Raw genomic sequence first — 14,006 nt, forward strand, 5'->3', positions numbered from 1 at the left:
TCCGGGCTGGAGCCGGGCTCTTCCGGCTCTGCTGTGCGACAGCCCGAGGGTGGTTTTTCCCGGGGCGAGAGGCGCAGGTGACTGGAGAAGGTGCAGAGGCGAAGGAGCGGGAGGGCCTGTCCCGCTCAGCCCCTGCGTTCAGAGGAGTGTGTGTGAACATTTCTAAAATCATACGCTTGGACGTTTTCATATAATGATTTCCTGTAGTTTAGCCAGCTCTTCTCTTTAGGTATTGACTTAGGGTCTTTGCCTTTTTGCTATTGTAAGTCATACTAATAATAAATATCCTCTAACTAAATAGTAATTTTGGCTATGGCTTCTTTTTGGTCCCTGGGATTGAACTCAGGACCTTGCGTTTGTGAGGGAGGCTGTGGAACCACTGGGCTAAATCCCGGCTTGTGGCTTTGCATTTTTAATTCCTTAAAGGCAGTATTTCTAGAAGAGGGTACGGAAAATATTTGTACGTCTCTGTATTTTCTGGTATTTTCTAATTTGAGAAGTCAAAGCTGCTATTTTATTGTTGAAGTTAATGTTTATTTGGTTACTTGTAATGATGGATATAGTGGACCTTTGTATCTGAAAGGTATTTGTGGGGCCAGGGATTTAGCACACTGGTTCTGCCTCCTGCCTTGCAAATTCAAGGTCCCGAGTTCGATACCCAGTACCAAAGGGGGAAAAAAAGATATTTGTGACCTTTTTCTTTCTGGAATATGCAGGCCTATCACTTCATGGTGTTTTGGGTTTTTTTGTTTGTTTGTTTTGTTTTGTTTTGTTTTTTAACTCAATGTCATCTCTGAGGAGTGGGCAAACAGTCTATATCCTGGAGGTTGGCATTAGCCAAGGGGAGATTCAGAAAGGAAGCCGTGCCATAGAGGGTTGGTAAGAATTTGAACTTTTCAGCTTCCCTCCTAACTGCTGCCTTGTGGATCTTGGAGCATCTGTTTTGCTGGCATGGATTGTGATAGGTTCTGGAGCTGACAGTTGGTGCCGTGGCTTCCGGGTTAGTTCTTGGTCTAACTTCTGGTCCTGGAGTTAGAGACCTCCTTGGTGGGCCAGTTCTGTGAAGCTAAACCCAAAGGGAAAGTACTCCACTAGCCCTTTCAACAATTGTTTGGTGACCCCATTCCTTATGGTAAATCCTTTTCTGCCTAACCTACCTAAGGCGATTCTGATTTTTTTCTTTTTTTGCAGTTAACTCCTAAATGTTAAGTTCCGTCACCTTTGTGGACAAAATTTCATATCATTTTAGAAAAATTAAACTTTTTATTATATGATAATTATAAACTCACCTGCAGTTGTAAGAATTAATACAGAGAGATCTCTTGTAGCTTCTACTCAGTGTTCTCCAAGACAGAATGCTAACATCTTGGTAAAACTGTAGTGGGGTCACAGTTGCAGTGTTGACATTGATATATGGTCAGGATCCAGAACATTCTGTCACTGCAAGGGTCCCTCCGGTTGCCCTTTGATAGCTACACTCACGTCTCCTAACCCATCATTTCCTTCACCCCTTAAGATTACCCATTTTTTCTATTTTTATAATGCTGTTTAACTTACACTATATGGTTTGTAACCTTTAGGGATGGACCTTTGCCATTCAGCCCATAATTCTCTGGGGATTCTTCCCAGCTGTTGCTTTTATCAATGGTTTGCATTTGTTGTTGAGTTGTATTCCATCGCGTGGATATAGAACAGTGTGTTTACCATTTACCCTTGAGAATACACAGGTTGTTTCTAAGTTTTTGGCTACTGCCAAAAAAGAAAAGAAAAGAAGATGTTTGTACAGGTGTTGTGTGAAAATAAACCATTATTTCTCTGGGATAAATGGGTCAAGTGGTAGTCGTATGTTTAATTTTAATTATTTATTTATTTTTATATTTTGTTACTGGGAATTGAACTCGGGTCCTTGTGCTTGCAAGACAGGCCACCGAACCGCTGAGCTAAATCCCCGGCCCTATGTTTAATTTTTAAAGGAACTGCCAGATTGTTGCTAAAGTATCTGTACCTTTTCACATTCCCATCTGCAATGTATGAATGATCAGTTTTGGAGACCTTCCCAGTGTTTGGCTAATACATGTGTACGGGTATCTTGTAGTTTTAACAAATCTCCCCAGTGGTTAATGAGATTATAAACCCTCTTTGATATACATTCGTGTTTTGGCTCATTTTTAAATGGAATTGTTTTGTATTTTCATTGTAGAGTTTTGAGAGTTTCTGACATATTCTAGATATTGGGATTTTCCTCAGAGGTATGGTTTGTAAAAGAATTAAATTTTGGCTTAAATTTATAAATTAACCAATTCTTCCTATTAAAGTCGGGTTGTTTTTAGTGTTAGATGTGACAGTGCATTGTTTCCTCCTAATAAGATCTTAAAACATTTCATTTTTTTCTGTGTGTGTGTGTGTGTGTGTGTGTGTGCTTCTAGGGGTCAAACGCAGGGGTGTTCTACCTCTGTTCTACATCCCCAACCTGTTAATTTTGAGACAGGGCCCAGGTAGATCGTGACTTGTGATCCTCCTACCTCAGCCTCCCACAGTGCTGGGATTACAGGTGTGTGCCAGTGCACCTGCCGACAGTTACATCCATATCTTAGTCATGTTTGTATTAATGGGGCAACATACTTGACACCCACAACTTAAGGGAGCAGATAGTTTCTAGGCGAGGTAAACTTTTATGTCTGCAGAAGGGTTTGGAGCCAGACGAGAGCAGGCCCACTGAGTGGGCGGCCCGCCCTTCTGGGTTTCATCCCTGAGTGCTGTTGTCACTGCCTTGCTCCCTGGGTGGGGAGTGTGGCCTCACAGTCTAACCTGGTTGGCTAGTTTAATGAGATCGTAGTTGCTAGGCAGTGCAAATTCTGTGATGGGAAGTCCTTTGTTAGGAAGTTTTACGGCAGGAGGACGGGAACATAGCCCTTTGCCTCAGGTTTTCAAGGAATGGTGAAAGAAGCATGGTGTACATTTTACAGAAATAGGGATTTTTATAAAATGGAGTTATTTCAGTGATCTCCTCTGCCAGATGTAGTAAGATGTGAGCCAGAAAGGCCGCGGACAACCCCACTTATCTGAACTTGCCAGTCGTCGCCCACATGGCCTTTCTCATGTGCTTCTCTGAGGCCACATGCAGCTTTCTTCCACGATGTTCTTCCTTCGGTCTCCAGCTCCCAGTGGTCTCCACGGCAGCTTCCGCGTCACTCGCCTAGCTTTGTGCATTGCTGGCTACGCTGTTAGTTCCAGACTATCTCTTGAGCAGATTTAATCTCCATCAGAGCCCTAGAACAGTCTTTCATTGTTTAAAAATAAACCTAATAGACGAGAAAGTCAATTTAGGCTTTGGCCTCATTACTGCCTGAGTCACACACAGTGTTCCTTCCGGAAATGAGGCATAACGGATGCAGCTTCCCTCCACCTTCAAGGCCAGCAGCATCGCATCTTTTTGTCCCTTCCTTCACTGTGGTCCTGATTGTGGTCCTCACCCTTTCTTGTCACAGCTTGTAAGACTTGAATAGGCTAAAGTGACTCCATGCTAATAGGCCAGACTGTGCTTCTTCATATGCTAATTGCTACCTTGGTTAACAGCCCACCCAGGGGCAAATGGTTTGACAAAAGGTGACCCTAGAACATTTCCTGCATAAGATAAGCAATGTGTTTGCAGTCTTGTTCTGTGAATTCCCTGACTCTTTGTTTAGAAAAACCTTATAAAAAGTACTTCAGCCCCTGAGCAGTTGCCTCTCTGAGCCACCTGGCTCCGGGAGTGCCGTCTGGCCAGACTAATAAAGGTCTCTTTACCATCTAGGCTGGTGTGTTCCTTCCTGGGTTTCTCGGTTCTCTGTCGTGTTCCCGGAGCCTCGCTGGGTGTTAGGGCCCAGCATCGTGGAGGCCTTTCGGCTGTTCATGCTCCGTGGAGTGGAAGTGAGACTTTAGGTCTTACAAGCTGATAAAGCTTCTCTTCTAAAGATGCGTGTGATTAGATTGGCCCACTTGGATAATTCAGGATAATCTCCCATCTCAAGAACCTTAACCTTAATTATATCTGTAGAGTCCCTGTCGCCATGTAAGATAACATACTTACGGATTCTGGAATCGGGCCGTGGACACCTTTATGAGGGCAGCTGTTTTGCATACCATTTACTTTTAATGTACAATTTTATTTGAAATGTGTTCCTTGTATGCTATTAAACAGCTTTGTGTGCTGTTAAACATCGTGAAGCGTCATCTCCATTTTTAACACTGCTTCTCTTGGTTGAAGCATGGTTTAGTGTAGACATCGCCATGTTCTCCTGTGGTGTGTATGGCAAATTTAGATGGGTGTTGTTAAGCAGGCACACATACAATCCACTTGTTGTCTGTCGTTAAGTCTTAGAACTTAGCCTATGTGCTAAAATGTTTACTCTTTGGATTTGCTGTATTTTTTGTTTCTAGGGATTCATTTACGCCCTTACCAACTGGAAGGAGTCAACTGGCTAGCTGAGTGCTTCCACTGTCGAAATGGCTGCATCCTGGGAGATGAGATGGGTCTGGGTAAGACCTGCCAGGTACGTTACCGTGGATTGTGCATTGCTACCTGCTCCGAAATACCACCTCACAACTCATTACCGTCTTTAGCTCCTAGCTACAATATGTATTTTTAAATGAAATGTCTGAACATTTATTAAGAAATTGGAACCTCAAAGTTGATTTTTGTATTTGTGGGGGTGGTTTTGTATTGTGTCAGTGCCCGTCTCATCTGCCCTTTGATATATATCTGTGAGAAGACATTCCTGAATTAAAGGTGCATTTAGGGTGTAGGCACAAGGCTTTTCTCTATGTAAAACAAATATCGCTGCCCAGGGATTGAATTGACCCTGATCTCCTTAGCAGAAGCTCGTGTAATTAATGGGATTACTTGTAATAATGTACTAATCTCCCTTCCTTGCCTGGGGGTTTTGGGCCCAGAATTCTCTGATGTCAAAACAGGACAGAAGAAAACAAACTGGAGTTTCTCCGCAAGGCAAACTTTACTTCTGCAGAAGGGTTCTGAGTCAGATGACTCAGTAGGCCCACTGAGTGGGCGGCCCGCCCTCCTGTGCGCTGTTGTCATTGCCTCGCTCCCTGGAGGGGAGTGTGGCCTCACAGTCTAACCTGGTTGGCTAGTTGAATGAGATCGTAGTTGCTAGGCAGTGTGAATTCTGTGATGGGAAGTCCTTTGTTAGGAAGTTTTACGGCAGGAGGACGGGAACATAGCCCTTTGCCTCAGGTTTTCAAGGAATGGTGAAAGAAGCATGGTGTACATTTTACAGAAATAGGGATTTTTATAAAATGGAGTTATTTTAGTGATCTCCTCTGACAGAAAAGACTACCTTTTCCTACAGAGGTGGAGCTCTTTTCCATTTTTCTATCATGATAGAGTAGCTTAGTGGAAGTATCCAATGTTTTCCATACTATATCTTGGCCATCTGTCTTAAAAGGAAGCGAGGTAGAAAGACTGGGAGCACCCGGAGGGGCCTTCTTGGGTATTGCTAAGCATCTGATATGTTGATGTTGAGTCTTCTGTCAGGATGGGCAGCTACTGCTCTGGATTGACAGCTGTTATTGGTGGGCTCGGATGAATAACAGATCCAGTCACCACACCCCTTAGGTTAATCGCTCAGTTTCCTTGTCTATAGGATAGCAAAGAAAGTCAGTGCATTGAGTATGCACAGCAGAGGCAACTTGTTCAGGTGCGGTGGAGATAAAGATTTTGCATTCCCAAAAAGGCTTTAGCAGTTACCATGCAGAATGAACAAGCTCCACTGCCCCCTCTGAGGCCCACCCTATATACACAAACTTCATGCTGGAGCAGACTGCATGTAGGCTCGTGTGACTGTGTGTTTGAGGCTGTTTAAGACGGGCACATCTCGTCTACCACGTAATTATTTAGAATACCATGTGACCTCTGAATAGAGTTCCCTGAGATGCTTTACTTAGCACCCTTCGCGTTCTCCAGCTAACCTATCTCTCCTTAGTATATTCCTGGACTGAGCACTGGGGAACTAGATCAGAGATGAGTTTCCTGGATTTCTCTGGGAGCCCGGCTACAAGGCTCTTGGACTGATCAAGGTCAGTCATTAGAATTGTCCTGTTGACTTCATTCAAAGCCAGCAAAGTCCACTTGTCCTTTGCCTTTCTAGCTCTTCTTTTTAATACTCAAAAATATACCACCTCCACATTTGTTTTACTAAAAGTTTGTTCAGAATTTTTACATCTATATCAAAATAATACTGGCAAGTAATTTCTCTTTCTTATAGTATTTTTGTCTGATTTTAATCATAGAATGAGTTGAGAAGGGTTCCCTCTTCAGGTTTCTGGGAAAATGTATGTAGAATTGGCATCGTGTTTTCTTTAAATGTTTGGTAGAATTCACTAGTGACTTCAGATTGTTTTGCAGACAAATCTGGTTTATGGTAATAAAAGATAAACCTTTTCTGAATTGCATCCTCAGGGAAAGCTAAACAGAATGTGCTTAATGTTATTGGAGAGTTGCTCTAGGCATAGCTTGTGCTGGGAAGCTATAGATAATTAAAAAAGAAAGTCATTTCTGTTATAAATTTAATATAACTGTATTTAAAGAATTAATCATAGCACTCTAGGTGCAGCCATAGTAGCAAAGTGTGTTTTACATGGTTGGAACTATATCTCACGTACAGTTCATAGTTTGGGTTTTGTTAATCTAACACTGCCCATTGTAATTTTGTATTTCATTTATTCTTCACAATCATTATTTTCAACTAGCTGCATAATATTCCATCAGGGGAACTTATTGTAATTTACTTAAATGTTCTACAGAGGAGGAATGGTGAATTCTTCCCTCTTTTTGGATTATTTAAACTAATCTTGATATAAACATCTTTGGGAATATAACTTTCTTAGTGGTTTGAATTGTATCTTAGGATGGATTTTTTTTTCATAGAAATAGCTCAGCATTTGGGAAAGGAAGCTCCTCACACATTTTTGTTTTACGGTAGTGTTATTTTTTTTTTCCTGTCTGTCACAACAATTTCCAAGTCACAAGTGTACGCAGGCATCTCCTGAAGAATGCCCATATGACTTTACCAGACTCACTTGTACCCTGACTTCAGTTGACAGGAGTGATTTATTGTCTGTTTTTGCTGTTTGAATGCATGCTCCAGGAGAACAAGGAGTTTTGTCCACTGTTGTCTAGCCAGAGCATAGCTTTGTTCAGTGCTACAGTGATCCATACAGACACACAGAACAAAGAAAAATAGGGGGGAAGGAAATTGCAGAGGGAAGAGTATAGGAAGGGAGGAAAACATCCTTAATGGATGAGCCTAACAAGCCTCTGGCTCATTTTTGGGTCATTTTTGTGGGTCATTTTTACATCCCTATCTTGGTATTTCTGGCTTTAGTTTTTAGAGTATTCCTGATCTTGTTCATCACATGCATTATTTTTTACTAATTTCTATTCTTTCCTTTTTTTCTTTGAATTAAACATTCAGTTATATAAATAATGAGCCTCATTTTTGTTAGCTACTGAAATAATTTAAGAACATAAATTCCTGTGGCAAGTATACTGAGGTTTACATGATTTCACTCTAGGAGTGGATTATTCTCCTAAAGTGTAGGAGAGTGTACATAATTTCTTTGTAAAGTAAGTCATGTATAAGAGTTTGTGTTTCCTACAGCTGTGGGAAGTTTATGGTTGTTTCTCATGGGGAAATTTGATCAAAACTGCCTTCTTCTGTGTTCCAGACGATTGCTCTTTTTATCTACTTGGCAGGAAGATTAAGTGATGAAGGACCCTTTCTGATTCTTTGTCCCTTGTCTGTTTTGAGCAACTGGAAGGAAGAGATGGAGAGGTACAAAAGTAGATATGGTTGAAATTTTATTGTTTATGTTGGTTAAGATACTTTTCTAAATGATACATAAAATATGATAAGGCACTTTGCCATAATCGGTGAGTTGATTATTTCAGAAAGCCCTGAACTGGGCCGGGGATTTAGCTCAGTGGCACCATGCCTGCCTTGCAAGCAGAAGGTCCTGAGTTTGATCCCTGGTACCAAATGCAAACAAACAAAAAACAAAACAAAACAAAACAAAGAAAGCCCTGAACTGAAGCAATATAAGTGGACACTGAGGCTCTGATGGGGAGGCCCAGTAGAGGTTATTGTTGTTACTTGGCAGTTCAAAAGTTAGTGCTTATTTTTTAAAATTTTGCTGAACTTAAGGAGAAACAAACCATCCTCCTTGTAGTGAAATAGGAAGCCACATGGAGGAGATATGTTTATTTTAGAGTCAGCACAAGACCCTCTTAGACTTGGCCCTTCCACCTACTTACACTGGACTTTACCCTGAGGTATAACCATTACTGTAGATAAGGTTTAAAGCCTCAGGACTCTTTCTAGGTACAGGGTTATAGCATGAGTTTTATATTAGTAAGTTTCCCCTTATTGGGACAAAATACCTGACACCCACAATTTAAAGGTGGAGAAGATTCATTTGTTTTATAGTTTCAAAAATTTCAGTCCACGATCATTTGGCTCCAGGGCAGGAATGTCATGTTGCAAGGGTATGGCGGAGGACGGCTGCTCACTTCATGGTAGCTGAAAACTGGAAACAGAGCAAGGGCACAGCACCATAGAGGAAGGGGTCAGGGCTCAGATACAGTATCAAAGGTAAGGCCTCTGGGACCCACCTAGGCACAGTCATTAAGTGTGGTCTTCCGAGCCAACCAAGTTGACAGCCCAGTTAACTGTCCAGGGGCCTCGGGGCCTGCACAATGCAGTGTAATTTTCTAATTGTGCTCACCTTGTCCCATGGCTCTAGCATTTATTTGGGTTTATCTGTATATTTTCTTGGATTCAGATGTGCTCCAGGCCTTTCCTGTGTAACATATGCAGGCGACAAAGAGGAGAGGGCCCACCTTCAGCAACACCTAAACCAGGACTCACGTTTTCATGTGCTGCTGACTACTTACGAGGTATGCATTTGTTTCTCTGTGGCAGGAACTCCTAGCTTGGGCTAATAAATTCTAAAATCCACTGAAAGTATATTTAACTTTTTTGAGACCACACATTTTCTGAAAGGAATGTCTGTCTTCATTATATATTCAGAGAGGGATTGTGATGAAAGAAGTGAAGGATCACTGTGCTTTGATTAGGTTTCTTTCCCTCTCCTGCTTGGCAGTTTAGGGGGAAGGCTTCCCCCAGAGGTGGCACTTATGCTGCTCTTGGTTAATGAACAGGAAGAGTCAGACAGGGTGGGGAAAGGGTTTTGTGTAGGGAGGCATCCTGTCTACTGGAGGGTAGGCATGGAGGACACTAAATTCTTGTTCTTTAAGCTAAGACTGAGTCACTGTAAGTGAGACCTTATACTTAATCCTGCCTCACTTCTGGTTGTAAGTCAGTGCTAGAAATTATGCTTGGGAGCTGAGTGTGGTGGTGCACATCTGTAATCCCAGAACTCAGGAGCCTGAGGCAGGAAGGTTGTGAGTTTGAGGCCAGCCTGGGTTACCTAGTGAGACCCTGTCAAAACCAAACAAAACTGGACAAAATTAAAGAGAACAAGAAGAAAAGATAGAAATTATGCTCAGAACTTTATTTTTTACTTATTGAACAAGTAATATGTATCTAGTAGCAGCCTTTTAAATCTGTCTTCCTTAATTTTTCAGATTTGCTTGAAAGATTCATCATTTCTGAAATCGTGAGTAGGTTATACTATTTCAGAAATTGTAGACTGTATCTCGAAAATTGTATCTTTCTTCCACATGCCTCTTTCCTGCCTTGTTTTGTATGTCTTCTGTGAATTTTGTTTAAGAATAGGCAGACATTGCAGAGGCCTGTGTTCTACCCTTGGATTGGTTACTTAATCTCCATGAACTTCAGCTTCTTTAGCTATAAAATGAGGATAATTTTCTTATCAAGGATGGCTGTTGTGAGTCATGAAATGAGAAATACTTGATTGGTTAATAAATGTTAGATAATTTACATTGCAACTTGTGTAGACAGCCCTCAAGCCTGTTGTTGGGAGATTTTTACTATTTTGTAGAAGGTGAATCATTTTAACCCTTTTCTGGAGATAACTGAAAATACAGTAGAGTATTTTGTACAGTAGTGTATTAGTTTACAGTGCTATGGAATTCACTTTCTAAAAAGGAAATTTGAAATACATTTCTAGTTAGTTAATTTTAGGGGCCTCATATTGACCCAGAAAGTACAGGAAACTGAGATGTAACTGTTCCTATTGCCTAGTAGGAATGGCACGTTGCACTATATGGTCCTGTCATAACAGCTGCAATGTAAACTAAAGAACTAGATTATAGGTCAGTAAGAAAGGAAGATATGTTGGCAGGGTTTCAGTCCCCATAGCCTGTATAGTTATGACATGGTTAGGTGGGAATTCTGTATCTTTAATATTCAGAAATTATTGTTTTCAAAATGTTTTATCACATTTTAAATGTCTTTTTCTCATTCAGCTTCTTGTGAGTGAATTTATGTTTGCATCATGTAGAAGTACTAAAGGCTAGAATAACTTTCATCTAGTATTTTACTAGTTTAATTAAAGTGAGGACATCATCTTTTCTTAAGAGTATATGCTTGGGCTGGGGATTTCCACCACCTGCCTTGCAAGTGCAAGGACCTGAGTTCAATCCCTAGTACCAAAAAATAAGAAAGAGTATATGCTCTCCATACACACACACACACACACACACACACACACACACACACACACACACACATTGACTTTTTGGTACCTGGGCTCGAACTCAGGTCCCTATATATTTATTTAAATTTTATTTTTGTGGTGCTAGGGATCAAACCCAAGGCCTCACACATGGTAGGCAAGTATTCTACCACTGAGCTATCTCTCTAGCCCCTTTTAAAAATTCTTAACATCCTACTTAACTCTTGATGAATCTCTCCAGCCCCTTTTAAAAATTCTTAACATCCTACTTAACACTTGATGAAGTCTTTCTCGAAAGGAACTGTTTTGGAATTTATTGCCGATATTAGGAAAGTAAGTCGTAGCACTGCTCTAAGAGGACATGAAGTCCAGGAGAGGGATAAGAAGGGTACAGATACAATGCAATGCATTATATGAGAAGTCTCAAAAGACAGTACAAATTGGGACGTAAATATTGTTGAGTACTTTACATAAACTATCCCATTGAAATGTCACAAAAATCCTAGTTAGGCAGGTCTTTATATCCATTTTACGATGAGGAAAATAAGAGATTAGGTAACTCGCCAACACTACTTTGTTAATAAATGGAAAAGCAGATATTCAAACTCAGCACTAATGCTTGCAGCCTCTTTAAAAGTACTTCTTAAACTGGCCGTTGTGGTGACTGGCTGTAATCCCAGCACTCGGGAGGCTGAGGCAGGAGGATCACTGTGAGTTTGAGGCTAGCCTGGGCTACATAGTGAGTTCTAGATCAGTCTCAACTACATAGTGAGACCTTGTGTTAAAAAATTTAAAAAAAAAAAGAACTTAAACTGTCTAGATGCATGGGAGGGTCACATTGTCCAACAGAAATATCGTCTGTTCTAGATGCATTTCTAGGTGGATTTAAAAACCTTCATAACAGAGACACATTGGTAATGTTAACCCAGAGTCCTAATCCCCACAAAATAGATGTGTTCTTTTAACATGTTTGTTAAGGTTTCCATATTCCATTTCTGTACTGTACATTCTGAAAAAAACAGGGAAATGTAATATAATTTCTGAACTAGTCAGATAGTTATGGACAGTTACAGTGGTGTGTGATAATATGAAAAAATTGAAATATTTTTGGACAGTAGTCTTTTAAAATCATTGGATCAAAAGGATTAGGAGAGATCTCATTGGACTCTCCAAGGTTGGAATTTCTTTTTTCACTTCTTCCTCTTCAGGAGTGTCTCTTTCTCTTCTTTAAGGCCCCATGCATACTGAGCAAATACTGTATCCCCGAGTCACATCCCAGTCCTTATGAGTCTTTTCTTTTTCCTTAATTTTACTGGTACATTTCAGGTATACAATATGCTAACATTCATTATTGGGAATTTGTACCTTTACAAAGTATATTTTGGTTCTTATTTTTTCCCCATTTCCCTGCCCTCCCTTCAACCCCTCTACCCCTCCCTATTTACAAAGACTTTGTTTCCATTTTTTCCTCTTCTCATATTTATTCCTTTCCCTTCTTTCCTTTCCTGTATCCTTCCCACTTCTCCTTCCCCCTTGGACCTTTTCTTCCTATTTCACATTATGTATTACATATTTTGATCCTTATTTACGCTTTGAGTTTCTCACACCAGAGAAACTATTTGGTATTTACACACATGTGTCCTGTTTATTTCACTTAAGAGTATGGCCTCAATGTACATCCCTTTAGCTATAAATGTCTCTAGTTTCTTGTTCTTTATGGCTGAGCAGTACTCCATTTTATATAAAAAGAAAGCGCATCTTCTTTCAATGAGTTTTTTTTTTTTGGTGTGTTTGTGTGTGTGTGTGTGTGTGTCTGTGTGTCTGTGTGTGTGTGTCTGTGTGTGTGGTACCAGCCATTAAGTTGCCCAGGCTAGGCTCAAACTTGTGATCCTTCTGCCTCAGCTTCCCAGGGTTTGCGGTATACAAGCATGTACAACTACGCTAAGCTATGACTGAAACTTCTTGAGAAATTGCTGTTCTCACCCACACGCTATAAAATATGCCCTGGCAGTAGCAGCCTGTGAGCTCTATGTTTGGAAATGTAGTGTGTCTGTCTTCCTGGACACCTCTGAAATTTGGTACTTGATTGGGTTCACCACTTCCCCACTTTAAAATCCTGCTTCTTACGCTACTATGACACCACTGAGTCTTGATTTTTCAGTTCTGCCTTTATGACTTTGAGTAAGTCACTTAATCTTTTTGAGCTGCAGTCTCCTTGTTGGCACAATTATGTTTACTTGCCTTATTCTTTTGGACTAAATAACGTGTAAAACCACAAGCTCAGTGTCTGGCATATAGTAGAAAGTTATAAATATTTTCTTTCCCTTTTGTTTCTGTCTTCTTCCTTTTTGCATATGTCTTTCCCATACTGGGGGGGAAAACCTTTACTTTTACTGATATCCTCTCTGATCGGCAGGCAATTTGGGGTGCTTTTCTAATAGGGGGGCTTACTATTTTTCTAACAACAGTCAGTTTTGTCCTAAGACTTGGTTATGAGATGTCACACAAAACTGAAAGCCTGGATTTGCTTTCACAGCTTCTCTTGGAGTGTTCTTGTTGTGGATGAAGCTCACAGATTGAAAAATCAAAGCTCTCTGCTACATAAGACTCTTTCAGAGGTAAGCTCCCCTGGTCATCTTCTATTCTTCCCTTTTTAATAGGCTATTTTTAGAGCAGTTCTAGGTTCACAACAAAATTAAAGGAAGGTACAGAGAGTTTCCATATCTTTACCCCCACATGTGTGTAACATTCCCCTTATCAACTTCTGCCTCCAGAATGATACATTTGTTACAAATGATGAGCTGACCTGTGGCCATCTTTTAGGGCCCCACTCAGTGTTGTAGAGTCTGTGGGTTCAGACATGTGGTGGCTTACATCCACTTTTAATACCACACAGTGCAGTTTCCTTCATTGCCCTAAAAATCCTCTGTGTTCCATCTGTTCATCTCTTCACCAGGTTTTCTTTTTTCTTTTCTTTTTGATACCAGGGATCAAACTCAGCCCCTTGTGAGATGGTGGCACCACTGAGCTAAATCCCCAGCCCTACGCATCTCTTCTTTATAACTCCTCACTTAAAAAGAAATACTAGTTTAGTCCTGTATAGAGTCAGTTTAATTGAAACAAGTTTATTTCAGTCAGATTTCAACAGGGATAAATGAACATTTTTTGGTAACACAAGTTTTATTTCATATGACCCACAACTTCTTCTTCCTTACATCCTTTCTATAGGATGTGTGCTTTCTGGTTATCAGACAAGTACAGCCTTACTCCAATAAAAGGCTTGTTCCTTCCTGAAACCGTGCATGTTAATTTCTCTGATGATGCTTGAAGTTTGTTCCTTATCCTACAGT

At 40.6% G+C, this 14,006-nt stretch overlaps 1 protein-coding gene across 4 annotated transcripts in view; it reads left to right on the top strand.

The window, feature by feature from the left end:
• The first annotated feature begins 4,419 nt into the window (after positions 1–4,419).
• Chd1l (chromodomain helicase DNA binding protein 1 like) overlaps positions 4,420–14,006 on the top strand; it is a 99,901-nt gene continuing 90,314 nt past the window's right edge. For all 4 annotated transcript variants that reach the window (XR_004515066.1, XM_033758252.1, XM_019207349.1 and 1 more), the window contains exons 1-5: positions 4,420–4,532; positions 7,726–7,832; positions 8,839–8,953; positions 9,644–9,675; positions 13,193–13,274. Coding sequence is in view for 3 of the 4 variants with exons in the window: in XM_033758252.1 (XP_033614143.1) it covers positions 4,509–4,532; positions 7,726–7,832; positions 8,839–8,953; positions 9,644–9,675; positions 13,193–13,274 (360 nt within the window). In the remaining variant the exon portion in view is untranslated. The remainder of the gene's footprint in view (positions 4,533–7,725; positions 7,833–8,838; positions 8,954–9,643; positions 9,676–13,192; positions 13,275–14,006) is intronic.

Source organism: Fukomys damarensis, unplaced genomic scaffold (genome assembly GCF_012274545.1).
Source record: "Fukomys damarensis isolate Sample0158 unplaced genomic scaffold, DMR_v1.0_HiC HiC_scaffold_33, whole genome shotgun sequence".
Lineage (NCBI taxonomy): Eukaryota > Metazoa > Chordata > Mammalia > Rodentia > Bathyergidae > Fukomys > Fukomys damarensis.